The sequence below is a fragment of the Argiope bruennichi genome, chromosome 10 (assembly GCF_947563725.1).
Source record: "Argiope bruennichi chromosome 10, qqArgBrue1.1, whole genome shotgun sequence".
Classification (NCBI taxonomy): domain Eukaryota; kingdom Metazoa; phylum Arthropoda; class Arachnida; order Araneae; family Araneidae; genus Argiope; species Argiope bruennichi.
The window spans coordinates 113,170,465-113,190,152 of NC_079160.1; the positions used below are offsets into that span (position 1 = coordinate 113,170,465).

Below are 19,688 nucleotides of genomic sequence, written 5' to 3' on the forward strand. Positions count from 1 at the left end.
ATCATATCATGGTATAAGACTACTTCATTTATATATAATATTAACCAGTGGCATGTAAAATCATTAGACCTGCTGCAACATTTGTAATTATTTCAAAATTTTATTCTTATATACAATTTGCATTCCCTTCTTTGAACTTCTAATAATATGGAATAAAGAATAATGTTATGATGAACTATAATTGCAATTTGGTTTCTAAAAAGATATCTTTTCGAAAGTCATAATTCTTAATCAAAAGAGTGCTGAAAGTTGCAGCTGAAAATTTCATTGATACAGGCGTCTAAAGGGAAACAGGTGTCGCTATTGGAGCTGCAAATCTAAACTCTTAATAGAAGGAGAATATCCAAAGGCGTCTCCACACCTTACTTTCTTCTAAATTGTTCATTTCCCCTCTTGAGGGGGGAGGGTTTGTTTATAAATTATTTCGTCTTAGTATTCGCATAATATCTTGATCACTACATATTATGTAAAAGTTTTTACTGTGCAAAAATTATTAAAGTAAATATAATTATTAACAAGAGAAAATAAAAACAGCTTTGTTAACATACTTTTATTGCACTAATAAATATGATTTTATTTTATTTGTTAGCCTGTAAATGATAATGCATTTTTTAAAATAATAATAGAATCTTCAAATAATGTTTTATAAAATTCACCAGAAGGTGGCGGCCCTGGTTTTGAATAACAAATTTTTAAGTACATTTATCGATTAACTGATAATTAAATTCTTTCAATCTTTTTATTTTCTTCCCTAAATGTAGAAGATAAGAAATGAATGAAAAAACATCAATTGCAAACTCTCATCTTTACAGAAAAATAAAGTTAAATGAATTTGTTTAATAGTCATGTCATGCATTCTTCAATCAGTACTTTTATATTAAATGGAGACAGGGAACATTAAGTTAAAAAAAATGCTCATTTATTACTTTTTAAAATGTAAAAAAAAATATCAGCTGTTCGATGTAAATATTTTAACAGTTAATTAAATTTTTAAATGAATAAATAAATAAATTTGTTTTCCTTATTGTTATACTGTATCACAACGTATACAGACGAAATATTCTGGTTTAATAGTTTCTGCAATAAAATGTTTAATAATTTTGAATGAAGGTAAAACAACCTCTATCAAATAATTTAATAGCTAATGTTCTAAAAATATTTGGCAGGATTTTATTTTTATTCTCTGCCATTGCATCGCATTTTAAAGGAGACACATTTTTCGAAAATTGAAGATTTCGTTGCTCCTATCATCATAGCATTCCATATCATATAAACTGGTCAGAAATTTTAAAATGAAGTCAACATCACATTTACAAGGCCATATTGCTCCTGAAATAAAGAGACAAATGCTTAGTTAAATATAGACCAATAAAGTATAATCTATATATTTAAAGCTTTGATTAAACCAATTAATGTATATTAAAGTATAATCCGTATATTTTGTATTTAAAAAAATAACTAAAGAACCAGTCACCTAGTCTCGACTACTGGTCCGATTTCCCCAATTTTTGTTTCATGTGAAAATTTATAAACTTCAAATGCGTTCTCAAAGTTCATAAGCCCATTCCCCATGTTTGAGTCAAATTAGAAAAAGACTGCTTCACTGTACATTAACGGTGATAAAAACCGCGGCAGCGTTCTCCTATCTGAATTACTGAACCGATTTCTATAGATTTTATTTTTTGTAAAAGCTTATAGCATCTAAATGAATCATTATTAGTTCACAGCTTCTCACTGGTTTCCGTTTCCGAGGGAAATAGAAATAAGCATTACATTCTTTATAGGGGGAAAAAAATAAACCTCGACAGCGTTCCCCACCCACAACCATTGTTCCGATTTTGAATATTTTTGTTTCATATGAATGCTCATGAGTTTAGATATATCATCAATGGTCACCTACTTCCTTCTTTTCCGTGTCGAGACATATTGCTAAATAGAACTTTGATAGAATCCTCAATTTCAACAACTGAGAGAATTACGCCACCTTGAAGTATTGTTAACAATTCAGAATGCTCCATCATTATATATTATCCAAATATAGTTTAAATTAACAGTCTAATTTATTTTTAGTTATATTATAGTAATTATATTTCTATTATATGTTTTTTGTGATGAGATATATTTTCTCAAAATTAATTGACATAACTAAATGAATCGTTATTAATATGGTGTCGATAATTTTTTATGAAATTTATCTTACGGAAATAATGATAGGATTTATTTTAATGATAATTTTTTGAATTATGCATAATAATGATAAAATTGCATTATAATGACAGAGCACTGCAAATTTATAAAATTAATTAGCGTCAGAAAGGGACGAAATCGGTCCAGTTTTTGCGGTTGGGGTTTCTAAGTTTTGCATTATCTCTCGAAAATGGAGGCCGAGAGTTTAAACGATCCTTGATGTATCTGGGGTTCATGAATTTTCACATGAAATAAAAATTGGCCAAATCTGTGTATCAAATCATTTATGTGGCTGTGATTGGGAAATGTCAAAGTTTTTCTTCACAGACAATGTATAATGGGGGAGTGATTTAGAGATTTCTCTCGAAAATAGACCTTGGATGAATAAGGGGCCAATGATGGCATATCTCTGTCTCTTTTAACTTTTATATGAAATAAAAATTAGCATAACCGGTACGATCACTGTGGCTGGGAAACTTTTTTGGGGTTTTTAGAATTATATTAAATATATAGATGGTTGACAAACAAGCTGATCGTCGAAGTCTACTAACCGATATTAAACTGTCATATTACATTTACAGATTACATTACATTTGTGAGATTACATTTGTCAGTTGACATTAAATTTTACAGTTTTGTTTCAGTTAAGCATAGATAAATTGCTGTTGAAAACGCAGTAATACCAATAAACCAATGGAAGTGGTGCGCAGTATTACCAATGCAATAAACCAATGGAACTGGTCTCCTTGAAAACTGCTCGCATGCTTACTAATAAATGTACAGATGGGGGACAAAGTAATACGAACACTCAGTAAAAAAAGTATAGCCCATTTCATAGAAGCAGAATGTACATGTTACTTTGCACTCAATTCTGCCCCCTAATGGCTATGAAAAGTAAGGTATCAGTCTCTCAATATCAGTCATAAGTGCTGCATGCTTCTACCATACTTTCTGAAAAATTCAAAAATGACTGACTTGTCAGAATCCGAAAAAGGCATGATTGTTGGAATGCAGTGTGCTGGTTGTTTGATGGCGGAAGTAGCCAATGATTTGGGACGTGCAAGGAGAACTATATCAGCCGTTATGATAGTGTACACGAAATGCGGTAATATGACATCTGTGAGTCACAACAGTGGACACTAAAAAAATGCTTATTGAGAGGGATATAAGAATGTTGACTCGTATAATGGACCGAAAGCGCAAGCAATCTTTATCCCAGATAATGTATAAGATAAATAGTCATCTCCGGTACAACATTTCAGCAAAAATTGTTCAAAGGAATTCGAACGTTTATGGAAGAGTTACTATTCGTAAACCATTGGTATCATCACATCATGGTTTTCAGCTACGCCAGTGATTAAAACGCGCAGAAACTGGACACCACAACAGGTGGAAACAAGTCATCTGATCTGATGAACCGATCTTCATCATATTTCAGACGACTGCACGCGTATGTTTCAGTGGGGAGAACTCCCACTGAAGCATTTTCTCCTGACTGCTTCCTGTCGACTGTGAAGCATGGGGGGGGGGGGGCTTATGGTATGGGGATCGATATTTTGCCGTGGTCTTGGGCCGCTTGTTACTCTGCATGGGAAGGTTATAATTGTTCACTATGTCGATATTCTGGGGAATAAGGTGCCTTCTTTTCTTCCCGGAGAAGCCCGCTTTATCAAGACAACAACGCTTCTATCCACATTGCTAAAATAGTCTAAAAATGGTTTAAATAGCTCAAGGAAGAAACAGGACATCTTGTTGGTTTCCTCAGTCTACTGCTTGAATAGTATTAAACATTTGTGGGATATTTTTTGTCCAAACTCCGTGCTCGATTTTCTCCATCATCTACGCTTTCGGAGTTAGGGACTGATTTCCAAGAAATGACTTCATATTCCAATAAATTTTGTTCATGATCTCTATACATACATCCAGATCGAATAAAATCTGTAATTAAGTCAAAGTTTGGCCCATCCCTTTTCTGATAACGTTTTTCTGTTTTTTGATGTGTGTTCGCATTATTTTGTAATGTTAATAGCAAGCAGTTGCCACACAATAATTATATATATTAACGCACAATCTTTATGAAAGTATCAAAAAACTAATTGTATAGTATAGTATTTATACTATACAATTTGTGTAGTATAAATACACTAATTGTGTATTTTGAACAACTTACTTTCAAGTGATTCAAACCAAAATTTGACATACAATTATAACAGTGTCGGAAAAATCACATGCCAAATTCCATATATTTATGGTATTACGTTTTTGAGATATCGCCTTTACATGTTTTATAGAGTGACAGAATGTCAACTCCTTGATTGATCTGATTTCAAATCTAATAAATATATGCATTTTAGACGTTAATTCTATGTAGAATATTTCACCCATCTAAATATCTTTATTTTGTAGTTATCGTGTTAACTTATATTCCGACAGCAAGACAAACAGACTTCCTCTGAATCGATTTCGTTCGAATTTTCAGAGGAATCTGCAAATATGATGTAAATATCAGATACCAAAATTCGTCCATCTGGCTCAACATTTTTTGAATTGTATTGTTCACTTATAAACAAGCATATAGTGGTGGCCAAAATTGTGGACACTTTTGATTTTTTTTTTTTGTTTTGTTTTCTAACTTTGTATGCTCATAGAAAATGTAACGTTTCACAAAAATCAAATTCTTATATATCATTTTAAAGAGAATTTAATGCTGATTTCAATACAAAAAACAAAATTGAAATATTTACAAAAAAAAGTTGAGCGGCAATAATTGTCGAGATACATTAGATGATGACTGCAGTAAGTTATAAGTACTTAGAAGGGTAGCTTTATTTTATTTTATTTTTTTATTACAGCTTCACACTGTTGTTTTATTGAGCTGACGTGAGTTTTAAGCTCTTCCTTCGTTATTGCATGATGACAGGAAACAATTATAGCCTCAATTAATTCTCTTTTATTTGATGAACGCTTCATATGTACAAGATTTTTCAAATGGTGCCATAATTCTCAACAATTTTGTGGTCAGGAATCTTTCCTGTCCATGATAACAATTCAATTCTATTTGTACTAATCCACGCTTTCGATATTTTTGCTGTGTTACAAGGAACTGAATCTTGCTGAAAAATAAATGATGTGTTGTTAGGAAGGAGATCGCTGACGGAAGGTGTAAGTTTTGGCTCTAGAATAGTGTCAATGTATTTTCTTGCATTTAATATCCCATCGATAACATGAAGGAGACCAGCACCGTCTGCTGATATGCATGACCAAATCATAACACTAATTGAGTTCTTCATCCTGAATGCAGTCAGGATGTAGCTCTTTGCCTATTCTATGTCTTACATCATCATGTCTATGTCATCACTACCGAATAACAATATCTTTGTTTCATCACTTCGTATAACTTGTGACCACTAATCAATCATCTGTCCAATTAATGCGTTCCTTTGCCTATTGTAATATTTTTATACACTGCCGTAAATTGACATAAGGATTTTTTTCGTTGAATTCTACCTTTTAGTCCAGCATCTAATAATATGCTCCAAATTGTTCTTGAACTGACATAAATGCCAGCATCATTCAATTGACTTCTGGTGGCCGCTGATGACATTCTTCTATCTTGGAGACATTATCTTTTTATTCTTCTGTCATCAACAGATGTGGTGCACCTTTCTCAGCCATTTCCTGCTTTGTTTTTTATCGAATTTGTCTCTTGATATCGTAAACAAAGCATTCGGACTCCAGATGTAGTCACTGAACCACCCACCTGTCTTGAAATTTCAGCATAGGAAAACCACAATCATGTAACACAATAATTTTAGTTCTATTTCTAGGTGTCCAACTTATTCTTTTATTTGATGTCATTGTTTCTTGACTAAATATTAGAGATATTTACAAAAATTTCAACTATATATTAAAATGTTATCAAAATTTCTAACTTCCAATTTGATTACATAAAAAAGCAGTCTTTCCTCTATAGAAAAAAGCATAATAATGACTTGCTCTAACTTTCAACATTTTATTATTAACATTTAATTGGTTCCCAAAACAAGAACAATGATTTGTCAGGAAAGTTAGAAATTACAATCCACTTCATCACTGTGTCTGTTATTCAGATTAAAGTACGTATAACTTTTTTGTATTGCAAATATTTGTATTAAAATCAGCATTAAATTCTCTTTAAAATGATATGCAAAAGTTGGCATTTTATGAAAGGTGACATTTTCTATAATCATACAAAGTTAAAAAACAACGATTTTCAAAAGTGTCCACAATTTTGGCCACCACTGTAATTCCAAAAATGTGTTTTTCAGACTCAGAAAAGTCTAAAACGTGAAGATTCGACAAAATTTATTATTGTTCGCATTTTTTTTTTTTTTTTATGATTATAATACTTTCTTTTTGTACTTTCAATGTACTTTTACTTTCTCTTTTGGTAAACAAGAAAGTGAAAATGGATTGGGAATAATATTGTTTCTCAGGCAACTTTTAAATGAAAATTGATACATGAAAAATGTTAATATACAGCTACCATTTGCTTACTAATATTTTTTTTCATGTATTTCTGAAAGATTATTTTTTGCTAATTATAATTTTTTATAGGTCTTAACTGACTACCATTTTCACTAAGACCTTCCAAAATGTGATGAAATCGCACAAAACGAAATTATCGCGAGTTCGCAAATTGTACAGACTAAGTCTATGGCAAAGGATACCGACGTGCTGTGATTGGTTTAAGCCTTGGCATCTTTTTGGCAATGTTTTGCCAAAAAGATGCCATACCGAAATATATTTCTATAAAAAGAAATAAAATTTGTGAATTTATCCTCCCCCCCCCCCTATTTTTTGCGGTTTACATGTAATATTAATCTGGAACACATAAACAGCAGAAAAGATCAAATTCTGAAGCCTAAATTTAGGAAATATAAAAAATTCAATTTATTAAAAATATTTTTTGCATGTGTTTCATCTTCATATTATTTTGATATAACTAAAAAAATTAGCTACGAAATCGCATATTCCGTTAAAGCTTACATATTTATTCGCTTTGGGCGTTAAGTAATCATCTCCCCATATGTAGTTGATGGGAAAGTAACAAACGTTCAGCAACAAGTTTTAATGACTGCATAAATTATCTAATAAAGGCACGAAAATCATAGAAAAATAAGAATTATTTAATTGCTGCATCATATGTTTAGTAATTACTTTCATATAGTTTTTATACTTCTGTGCATAAACAACATTAGTTACTTGTATTACTAGTATTATTAGTAATATTTATTATTATTATTATTAATTAGTATTAGTAGTATGACTACTAATATTTAGAGAAAACAATTATGTTAATAAAAATTAGATCGTGTTGATATTCACTCGTATCTTCCATAAAACTAATGAAAGGTACAAAGTTTGAGCCAAATAAGCAAAAACTAGACTATTATGAGTGCAAAACATTGCCAAAAAGATGCCAAGGCTTAAACCAATCAGAGCACGTCGGTATCCTTTGCCATAGACTTAGTCTGTACAATTTGCGAACTCGCGAAATTATCCTGCATGGTCTTACTACTAGAAATTTTTTTTAAAAAAAGTCCTTTTTTATACTTTTTCATATATGAAATATGCAGAAACTACTGTATTATTCAAAATTTTCAAACTCAAGATTTTGATGTTCACGTTTCAGGCCACGTCGATTTTAAAAAACACATTTTTGGCATTATGTCCATTTTTTTTTTTTTTTTTTTTTTATAAACATGATAACTGAAAAACACTTGGAGCTACACAGATGAAATTTGATATATGGACTTGAAACCGAATTTTCAGATTTCATTAAAATTTTGAATGAATCCTTTCAAATGAGGTCTGGTTGGTTGTTCGAGTGAACTTGATAGCTACAAAACGCAGAGAGCTAGGTAGATAATATTTGGTAGACAAATTTAGCATCTAAAATACAGATTCTTATTAAATTTTGAACCACATCTATCTTAGAATTGACTGACCGTCTGTCAGTCTGTACTTTCGTATGCATATAAACGCAATGCTCTAAATAAATGAAATTCGGTATGCTATCTTGTGATTACAACTGCAACTCCTTGTCAAATTTTTAATTCAGTTGTTCGGAAAATGGCACCCAAAATACATGTTCGCTGAATAAAATCAGTAAAATTGTTAATTCCACCCCAAAAATCCATATTTCATAGCTATTATTCTCCAATCCCATGCAATACATTCGCAGCCTTACCTAAGGTCCACAATTTTAAGAGGGATAAGATCTTTGTAGAAGAATATGCGAGAAAATTTCCGGGAAACCACTTTAGCTGGTTATTTTTGCAAATTAAATGTTCCAAAGAAATATCATCACTTTTACTATTCAAAAGGATAATTTCCCACTCATCTTACAGAATGCGTTTGAAAGAAAGGTGATAAAAAATTAGAATTCTTAGAAGCATTTTAAAATTTAAAATGGTAATATCTCAGATTTTCTAACTCTCGTTTTGAATTGGGCTGTTGATATATTTACTTACTTTATGGTTCATTTGATGCCAAAGTAATCAACTATGGCCTGGATTATGAAGAATGGTTTCATTGCGATGAATAATTAAAAGATATTAAACTCCTGAATGGATATATTCTTCCCGAATTTCCTTACATTAAAACTTTCAATGCCTTCTAAATAAAATTTCTTTTTTTTTTTGTAATTTAATTTTTTTTAAAGAAAAATTTCTCTGATCGTCAGAAATTTCGGATTCAAAGTTTTAACAAATCTTTATTTAACCCTTTCTCGACGGGACTGCCATATATGCATCATCTACGAACATTTCCCAAAGCCGGTACTACGAAAGTCTGGAAATCAAACTCATGGGACGGTGATGCACATGTGCATTTTAAACTGGAACAATTTTTAAACGCCACTAGATGTCTCTCTGTGTCCATTACTTTTGAAATAAATATGGTTTTAGCATCAATTAGCTCATATTTAACCTGACTTTTGCATTTTACTCATCAGCTGTTGCGGGGGAGGAAGGGGGGGGTGAAAGTAATGTAAATACACAGAGCTGGGTTTTGTAACTTTCTACTTGATAGAATCACATTTTTTTTTTTAATTTTTTTTTTTTTTTTTTTTCGTTATTACTGTGTAACTGTAGTTTTTTCGGATTTAACCGTCAGTCCTGTTGTATTTTGCGTAGCTTCCAGATACATTTCCCGCATTTCTCTTTTTATTACGGAAAGCCTGGGGTTCGGTTTATTATGTCAAAAAAAATGCGATTTGTGAGAAGAAGAATGTGCCCTTACAATGAATGAACTAATAATCTGAAATGGTAGCAAAAATGACGACGTTAAGACTTAAACTTTATTTTTTTGTGATTTTTTTTTTCAAAATTATTCTTAGGACGCAAAACCCTCGTCTTGTGGGATGATTCCTTTCGCGTACGCTCCGTCCTGTGCATGCGTATTGGATAGAGGCCTCCCGTCCTGAAGGGGTTAAACTTCCATGAGTCCAAAAAATATATATTTAGAATTATGTCGATCTGTCTGTTTGTCTGTGAACATAATAATTCCTAAAACGCTTTGAGCTAGACGAATAAAATTTGATATGTAAATTTAAAACCAAAAGTTTTTAATTTTGAACGAAATCCATTTTTAGGAAATCTGTTTGTCTGACAGTCCGAATACAAGTGAACAAAATAATTACTAAACTTAATAAAGTAGACAGATAAAATTTGGCGCACAAATTAAAATGCCGATTCCCGTCAAATAAAATATGTCAAAGCTTGGATATATGTCGCTCTGTACTTTCGTTAGCATGTGCACATAATAATTAAAAAATGCAACGATTTACTTAAATGCAGTTTTGTATGTGATTTTATTTCTTAATCTGTAGTTCTGTGTGCGTCAAATTTTGATTTAAAGAGATAAAAAAAAAAAAAATTAAAAAAAAAAAAACGAGCGGATTCGTCTAAAATGCATACTAAAATTGGTTTTTTTTTCATTATAGTAAGAATGCAAATGCTTATGTGCGAGATTCTGAAAATAAAAATCTGAGCATTCATGACATTTTAGATATTCAACTTTTATGCAAGAGATTTATATCTTTACTAGGGAGAGTAAGCGAAAAAATTTCGGAGGAACCATTTGTACTGACTTTTTTTTTTAATCATGTGAGAACCTGATGTTGTTTTGGTTTGGAGTTTTTGAAGCCTCAAAATCCACAAGCAGAAAATTGGCGATTTATCCCTTTTGAGGCCTTAATTTTTCGCTTTTAGAATTATTTGAAAATAATAAAGGTGGTTGTCACATTTAACGACTTATCGCCAACAAAAGGTTACGACTTGGTGCGAATATCCGCCATGTACCCGATTCTGCAGTCTGGCCAATAAAGGGCACAAAGATATATATATATATATATATATATACAGAGAGAGAGAGAGGGAGAAAGAGAGAGAGAGAATAATAATATAATTTTTTTAAATTTCATTTTCAATTTTTCTAGCTGGCAAAAAAAAGTTTTAGAGCTCGAAAAATTTTGAGACGGGGAGGGGGGTTGCATCGCTTTTCTAAAACTTGACGATTGCGCATTACAGTAGTCACGCGATCATTCCAAACCAATTTAGACTAGATTTTCGAAGAAAAAAATCCATTCTAGCCTCGAGATACAATTTTGAGCTCGAACGATTTCGAGATGACCAAAAACTGTCGTTTTCTAAATATCGACGCATGCCTAATCTGATAGTCACGTGATTGTTTAAAATCAGTTTAAACTAGTTTTCCACGAAAGAATATTCTGGCCTCGAGAAAAAACTTTTAGAACTCGATTGATTTTGAAATTTTAATAAACCATCGCTTTTCTGAATGTTGATGACAGCGAAATCTGACTCAAGTGAGAACGTGATATTTTTCTGTTGGATCTATAACACGTAATTTAAAAGAAACAATGTTCTTGCATGATGACTTGAAATTTGTGATAGCAGATTTTATTTATTTATTTCATTTCAAAGAAATAATAACACACAAAATAAAATTTTATTTTTAAGTATAGAACAATATTATTCGCAATGACAATGTCCTGTTTTCATAAACAATGTATGTTAGCGAGGAATCATTGGTTGAAAACATTAAGCTACCAGAGGGAGTGGTCTCCCTAAAACTTTCTTGCATAGTTTCTAATAAACTTGTCAAGCCAGAGAATGCCTTACATTTGACTGGTGTATAATAGTTACGAAATATTAACCTATGGCGTGTATTAAGCACCTTTACTGAATTTATCATGTCATTCTTGGCGAGATTTTTTTTTTTAGCAATTTATTCGATTTATTATACGAAAATCGAATTTGTGCTTTAGATACATTTTTCTCCATCGATTGAAACAAAGATTTGCCACAAAACTGCTTATGTAGTCACAAAATCCCAAACCAAATTTGATATAATTAAATCATTGGCTTCTTTGAATTATCGCGTTTACATGCTTCTGAAAGTACAGACCGACAGACAGTCCACCCGTTGTTGGATTTGGCACACAATTTGATGAGTGTCTGCAATGGCGATGTTAAATCTGTGCACCAAGTGTCATCTATCTAATTCTCTTCATTTTGTTCACTTACTTCCAAACCATTAGGACAGACAGACTTCTTCTGAACAGTTTTTGTTTAAAAGTTGATAGAAATCTAAGAATTTGGTGTAAAACCGTTGTAAGGATTCAGCTTCTTCCCTGCTTGACCATGGTGACGTTTCTTTTTCCCACGCTCTATAATTAGCCTTCTGACAGCAGTATCAGCAATGGCGACGCCCTACCTCAGTGTAAGTGCTTCCAGAGGGCCAGGTGGCCAACCCCTTTAAAGTAAGGACATCTGGGCAATTAGTGTGAGTCCAGATAAGGGACCACACATGCAGAAAACGGGTATTTGAAACAGATGTAAACCTGCATTCTTTACATTGTGGAGGGTGGCTCTTCGACGGATTCCCACGGACGACGGTAGACCAGTGAAGTTGTTGCTGAACGATTATTGGATAACCGGGAGCTAAATGGTCCGATGTGAATGAGGGTGGGGACAGAATGAAAGTGCGAGGAGGTTGGCAGAGACAGGAATCGTGGAGACGGAGGAAGATAGCGGTGAGAGCGGAGTGTCCAATGAGAATTCCACCCGAGAAGATTCGGTGGATCCCTGGAGCTACGCCTGTTTTTGCTAGAACGCTAAAAGTCGGTTAGCTGTTTTCTTGGGAGGTTTCTCCGAAAGTATTCGAGGAACTATCCTTGTTGTGTCGAATAGAATACTAATAACTCATTTAACCTAGAACCTAGATGATAAACTGTAATTTTGTGTAAATAAAGCTGTAAATAAAGAATTTGATTATAACGCTACCCTTTATTGGATCGGACTGGATCGAGACTTTACACCGTACACAAATTTCGTCCGTCTAGCTCAAAGCGTTTTTTTTAATTATCTTTGTCACAGACAGACGTACATTTTTCAAAAATGTGTTTTTCGAGCGCAGAAACATAAAAATTCGTCAAAATCACGAGTTCGAATTTTTTAACAACCGCAATACTTTCTCTATACTAGGTATATGAAAAAGTAAAAAACGAATATCAATTCAAAATTATTCAGTCAACGATAAAATTTAATGTAACAAACATTATCAATAATGTTTCATTTTGCTACCGAAATGCGAATATGTTTTTAAAACTTATTATTACATTGTTATTTAAGCCAGAGAACGTGATCTTTCCGAAACTTTCTCACATATATCCTAATAAAGGGGTTGTCTCCCTTCCCTCTCATAAAAATTTTATACAATGAGAAAGACCGTGAAAAAACCACAAATCTTCAATTTTTTTTCAGAGTTAGTGCTGCACAAGAGTATTTTGGGCTTCATTATATCGAGGGAAAAAAAGGAAAGAAAACATTTTGGATGCCTTTTTTTTTTTGATCGAATGGGACCAGAACTTGATACAGAACTAAAATTCAATCAAGATCAGATACGAAATTTTATTCAACTAGATCTTTATGCTTCATCGCCTTCGTATACATTCGAACAGCTAGACAGACAAACTTCTTATGCATATATTTTGTTCAAAACTTGATAGAAATTTACATGTTTAGTGTAAATATAGCATATTAAATTCCACCCATCTCACTTAAAGCCTTTTGAATCATCATGTCCAGAGATAGGTATCATTTCAAAAAATGTGTTTTTCAGTCTCGACGAAGCTAGAAACATTGCGAATAGTCAAAATCTAGAGTTTGAATATTTTGAAATAAAATTTTCTCTTAGCATAATCGTATGGGAAAAAGTAAACATAATTTGAGTCTTATCATTTATAATACTCAAAAGAACGAAATAATTTTTGAAATTTTTCTATTGTATTATCTTATTAATAATATCAAGAGTATATTTAAAGATAAAAAGAACAGTTGTTTTTTCACCTGAAATATGAATATGTTGGTCATTATTTACAATGTTTTCCATGAGAGCTTCAGATATCTTCAGTCTGTTGCCGTCCAGCAGAACCGTTTGTAAATTCAAGTCGTCAAAGATGTCTGGAGGAAGGCTCGTCAATCGATTGTTCCTAATGCAAATGGAATATAAACATTTAATACATTTAAATATACCTAATATTAATAGTTTAGAATTTTTGTTCCCGTTCGTTCAATGGGAAATGCTGTCTATTATTCAAAATTATAATGTCTCTACGTGCAATATGATTTCTTTGTAATTTTGGCTCAATAGCTAATTTTGAACCACTAGAGATAGACGTGTACAGGATAGCTATAAAGCACAAGGCCTGAAATGGATCCATTATTCGATGGCAGCTGCATGTTAGCATTACCAGAGCAAGCATTAGTGGTTAATCTTTTCTATAAGAACAGTGTATCCGCAACTAACACATTGTTAAAGTTCTGCACAAGGAAAGGAATCAAAGCGAAAAAAAAACCCTGTTTCATTGAATGGGATATTGAATGTAATACGTCGTTGTGAGGAAACGGGAAATTTGGAGGATAGTTCACGAAATGGCAGACCATCCTTCAGTGCGGACTGCATACCTGATGTACAAAGTATCACGAGAAATTTGGCAGCCGAGACATCAACGAGGAGTTACAGTGCACGTGAATCTGAGAGAGCAACAGGAAATCCAGAAACACCAAGATGAGGCATTGAAGATATATCCGTACAAGATGCAGGCACTTCATCAATTATTGCAAGCAGATTCCGATGAAAGACAATATTTTGCAACATGGACGCTTGCGCAAATGGAACATGACCCACAATGGTTGCGGAACATCATGTGTACAAAAGAAGCCTTCTTTTCATTGCATGGTGACGTCAATACTCAAAACAGTTGTATATGGGCAACATTAAACCCTCGTTAGTACACGACCAAACCACTACACTCTCCATGTGTGATTGTTGGGTGTGTCTTCACCGTGTCCTTCATTCTGAGTAATTTTTTTTAAAGAGTGTTGTCCTGTATCCGGTTGGAATCCTATTCTGTCACTTCAGAATTGCTATCTTCCCCTTTTGCGAGATCACGTTGTGTCTGCTTTGTAGCAAAGACGTGCGTTGCCTGCCGGTCACGTTCATGCAGGTTGATGCCCTATCTCATGTTGCTCGTTCCGCCAAGACGTTCCTCCTAAACACATTTATTATGGACCGAGTGAAAATTCGAGGGTGTAAGGTTAAGTCGCCTTCTTGATCGCCAGACTTTACTCCAGCGGACTTTTGGTTATGGGGATACCTAAAGTCTCATGTCTACCGGAGCTCTCTCAGCCACTTTGGCGAAACTGAAAGACGCCAGTAAATGGCTCATCGGTGGCATTGCTGCCGACACGCTACATCCCGCTGTAATAAGTATAGTTACGCGTTTCGTTTACTTAATGCCTTATGTTGGTGATCATATTGAACCACTTTTACTTTAAAATAAAATGCGCCATGTTAAGTTATTATGCTCTGTTTTCTTGATTTGCATAAACGTTTTCAGTTTGACGTGTGAGCGCCATCTACCGATCATTTTTTGAATCATTTTAAATGAGAGAAATCCAAAGACTCTCTGAACATATTCCCACAAACCGCAATTTTTTCAGAGCATTACTTTTTTTATTATGATTTCTTGTATTTTGCATGAATTTATGGCGCACATTGTATTTATTGCAACAAGCAAATGATAAAAACTATTTCAAGATTAAAGCCTCATTAATAGTTAACCCTAATAGTAAAAGATATTTTCCATCATGTTGTTTGATATTCTGAATGTCGTTATCATGAAGATATTACTGTACCTTTTGTGATGATAGAAATCCTTAGAGCTCTTAATATTAAAATAATTAATTTAAAGATACTAATGAACAGATTTCGGATTACACAAAAATAAGTTTTCAAACATATTATTACTTTTAGTCAAAATCTCTATTATAACATTGAATATAAAAACTATAAAAAGCCACGATTTTATATAGGAAAATTTAAAAAGAAATTTTAGCAGTCACCTATTGTTGAAGAATGAATGAAAATTATTTTACTCTGTATTTTAATTTCAAAATACTTTACAAATAGCTTCAGTTAAATGAAATTGCGCGATTCTTTCCTATATGCTTTAAATTCTTCCTTCGATAAATTCAAAATTAGTTACATTTATTTCGTCAGTTTTAATTCTTTTTATAAGATTTAAAACTAAATTTAGCAAAATAAATTTAAACTTCTTTTAGGGAAAAAGAGAGAAAAAGAGTAATAAAGATTTGCAAAATAAAGATGCATCATTAGAAGATAATAAAGGTGGTTGTTTTATTTATTTATTTGTAAGAATATTTTAAAATTCTTTGCAAAAATGTTAAGGGCTGATTGAGTGAATCTAAATAAACACAAATCTTAATGCATAATATTGCCTGCATCTGACGAGCTAATGTTTTGAAGTAAGAATTGCGAGATATCAATAAGTTTCTTTGATATGTTAGGGGAATTCGTGAATGAAATTTTGAAACATCTCATATTCAGTTAATACGGTCTCTTCGGTTAAGTAATACAAGAACTTATGAGTTGCATCGCATAATTTCGACTTCAATCAAACTATGAAAGTCATACATAGTAATTTCTAAAGGAATCAGTAATTTCTAAAATTCTAAAATTAATTCTAAATTCTAAAGAGTAAATTTCTAAAGGAATTTTTATATATTTTATTCTATAGATTCCATATATATATTTTAATCATTTTTGAGTTAATTTAATGAATATATGGGGAGAGACATTTATACATTAACTGAGATATTTATTTCAATATAATATAATTGTTCAGTAATTGCATATTGTAATAATTGTACGCAATATTATAGTAATATATTATCATAACTAAATTTATATAATTATAAAATTATAGGCCTCAATTTAAAAATTATAATTCACATTTTTTTTCTGTTTAATAATATTCTGATCTGTTGTAATTCCTAACCTTTTATATTAAAAAATAGTAATTCTACTCTTCCATTACCATAACTAACCAAATTATGACGCTTTGAATATCGAAATTTTAACCGATTATAGACATTTTTAGTGGCTATTTCGGAAAACCTTTAACAAACAATGATCGATATTTGTTTAAGGAAGCAATGATTAATCTAAAATAATAGAAATTCAGAGTTTCATAACTCAATTTTAACCTTAAATGAATGAAAACTTTTTCCATCTAACGATATTAGCACGACAAGATTACTGTACAAAACATGATTGGGGAAATTATAAGGACCAGGAAAATACGACCTGATTATTAAAAAAAGACCAGGGAAACTGTTTAAAAATTTAGATATTTTAATTTTTCTACTGTACAGTTGTTGACTGAAAGAGCACAACATATAATTCCTTATGTTATTTAAAACATACTTATGATTGAAAATATATGCCTATCTCTGAAATTTTAGAAAATAGTTGTTGGGCCATAATTTTAGTGAGAACTTTGTATATAGAAATGTATAAATTGTTCTTTTGACTTTTTTTTCACGGAAACATCTTAGCATGCTAGGTTCGTTCTTTGCTTGTAAAAAAATTGATAGTTAAAAATAATTAATTTCAATTTTCTTTACATCAAAATATTGAATAAGATACTCTGGAACGTATCGAAACGTATCCAACGTATCGAAATTAAATAATTCAAATTCCTGCGTTTATCGTTTAACCTATTAAACCTATAACCGGCTACTCTGACCCGCCCGAAGACACACGGAAAAATCTGAATGACAGAACCACCGCTACAGCAATACTGGCAGGAATTGTGGTTGGGAACTAAGGGCCATCACCGATCACGGTATAACCTTTCCCTTAGGAAGTACGTCCCATCATCGATGGGAGGCAACCGACTCCCATCGTTTTCTGTACCTACTAGAATGGCGAGAACCAACTACCATTCCGGAAGCTTCCATCCACAATGAGGTGCCCCTTGGTGGGAGGCAGTATACTATTAATATTCAAACTAATTAATAGATTAATTAATTCAAACTAAGAAACAAATTAATTAATTTAAAAAATTCTTACCCCAAATCCAACACTCGCAATGCAGATGTGCTTCTTGGAAGTTGAGAGCGACGAATAAATTTTATAAGATTACCTCGAAGTTCAAGACTTTTCAAAGAAATAAGTGGAGCAAAAATATTCTTCCCTAGCCACTTCAGTTCACACTTTAATATTCGGACGACAGTTATGTGCCCTTTCGCCACCTTGTTGAAATCAGAATGCAGATATACAAGCTTCGATCTCACGATGTTTATTTCAAACCCTTTACTTGAAACTACCGTTAAATCTTGTAACACAGTCCAGTTCCATCCAATTAATGTCGATGAGTCGCTAACATCAAAAATCACCGAATTAAATGATGAATTTTGAAAAATGGAATACTTGGGAAGTGATGGTGACAACAATGATATTCTGCTGCCATTAGAAATTTCCAATTTCAAAGTTCCGTTTCTGAGATTCGAAAATGTAGCATGCGGAAAAGCTGGCAAAGTATAGTTTTTGAAACGAAATAAATATTCTTTATGGAGACACTGATTGATGCAGTCATGGATTGAAGGCAATGACACGAAGAGTTCACCCCAACTGCCATCTTGGAAATTAAACTCACACTTATTAATTCCATCGTTTAAATTCACCTTGCAGTCTCTTTCATTATCATCATAAAAAACAGAACACTTAATGAAAGTTCGAAAATGGAATAAAATCAGGAAAAATATAACGATGTTCATTATGTTCGCTTTGAGGGCCATCATCTTTGGAATAAATATGCGAGCATTTTTTTCGCCATTTTCGTTTAATTTCCTAGACAAAACACGCTTTTAAACGGCGGATAACGCATAATCATAGAATAATAAAACATTGATAGTAAATCGGATGTGGCGTTACAGCTTCTGTGTTGTCAAACAATGTTAGCGCATCGCATCCAAAGAATCCCAGAGTCACTTTTGCTGACTGGGAAAGAAATCATTTTGAGAGGTTGTCAAATACAATCCACTGATAATTTTGAAAGCTGATAAAAGTAAGTTTGATACCCAGGAAGACATTGCTCGTCTTTTGATGATAAATAACTCAGTATATTTATCAGTCAAGGCCCTTGATTTTTAAGTGTGAATTGTAGGCAAATGAGTGGCACTTTAACCCTTTGATACTGTAGATACACGAGTTATAAATTTCGAACATTACTATAATAATATTTTTATTTTTTGCGTCTAATGTCCGTGTTATACTTTAGTAAACTGTCTGAAATTTTCGGAAGTGCTTTTTCTACTTTTGCGTATACATAGTATAGTAATCGTCAAAAAATTTCAACTCCAGATTTCGACAAATCTCCGCGTTTTAGACCTGTCTGAATTCGGAAAACACATTTTTGGAAAATTTCCATCTGTCTGTCCGTGATAAAGATAACTCAAAAACGCTTTGAACTAGACGGATGAAATTTGGTATACGGATTTTGCACCTAATTTGTAAATTTATGTCAAATTTTGAGCAAAATCCGCTCAGAGGAAGTATGTCTGTCCGGCTGTTTGAATATAATTTAACACAATTACTACAAAAAAAAGAGAGCGAGACAGATAAAATTCGATACACATAATACACATCTATAGTCTAGACACCTGCGAAATTTTGAGTCAAACCCAACAAGGGATTTACCGTCCGTCGGTCTGTAATCTCAAAAAACAAGTAAACACGGTAACAAAAAGTCATATTGATTTAAATATGTCAAACCTGGTATATGATTTTGCGACTACAAGTATAGTTTTGTGTAAAATTGTTATTTCAATCGTTTGGGAAAATCCCGTCTGAAGCACACATTCGATTTTCGAATATTATTAAAGGCATGCTAGGGATTAATCGCTAAATAACTGGCCAAGGATGACACGATAGACACAGTAAAAATACTTAATTCAAGCCGAAGTTTAATATTTCATAACTAATACTATGCAACGTGTTTTATGAGATAATACCTTTATTAGCGATTATTAGAGAAAGTTTTTTTTTTTCATTGTAGCTAAATTTTA

At 32.4% G+C, this 19,688-nt stretch overlaps 1 protein-coding gene across 1 annotated transcript; it reads right to left on the reverse strand.

The window, feature by feature from the left end:
* Positions 1 to 555: 555 nt before the first annotated feature.
* Positions 556 to 18,611, reverse strand: LOC129988482 (uncharacterized). The gene is made up of 3 exons (XM_056096720.1): positions 17,692 to 18,611; positions 13,602 to 13,744; positions 556 to 1,329 (listed from the first exon to the last, which is right to left on the reverse strand). The coding sequence occupies exons 1-3, from the start codon at positions 18,420 to 18,422 to the stop codon at positions 1,202 to 1,204; spliced, it is 1,002 nt and encodes a 333-aa protein (XP_055952695.1). The 5' UTR covers positions 18,423 to 18,611; the 3' UTR covers positions 556 to 1,201.
* Between the last annotated feature and the right edge of the window lie 1,077 nt (positions 18,612 to 19,688).

Excerpts from the sequence above, each read along its gene's own strand:
- LOC129988482 (XM_056096720.1), bottom strand. The coding sequence starts at position 18,422 with ATGATGGCCCTCAAAGCGAACATAATGAACATCGTTATATTTTTCCTG. Across the intron at positions 13,745-17,691 it reads TTGCGAGTGTTGGATTTGGG|GAACAATCGATTGACGAGCC; the intron begins GTAAGAATTTTT and ends CATTTGCATTAG. Across the intron at positions 1,330-13,601 it reads CCAACATATTCATATTTCAG|GAGCAATATGGCCTTGTAAA; the intron begins GTGAAAAAACAA and ends TCTTTATTTCAG.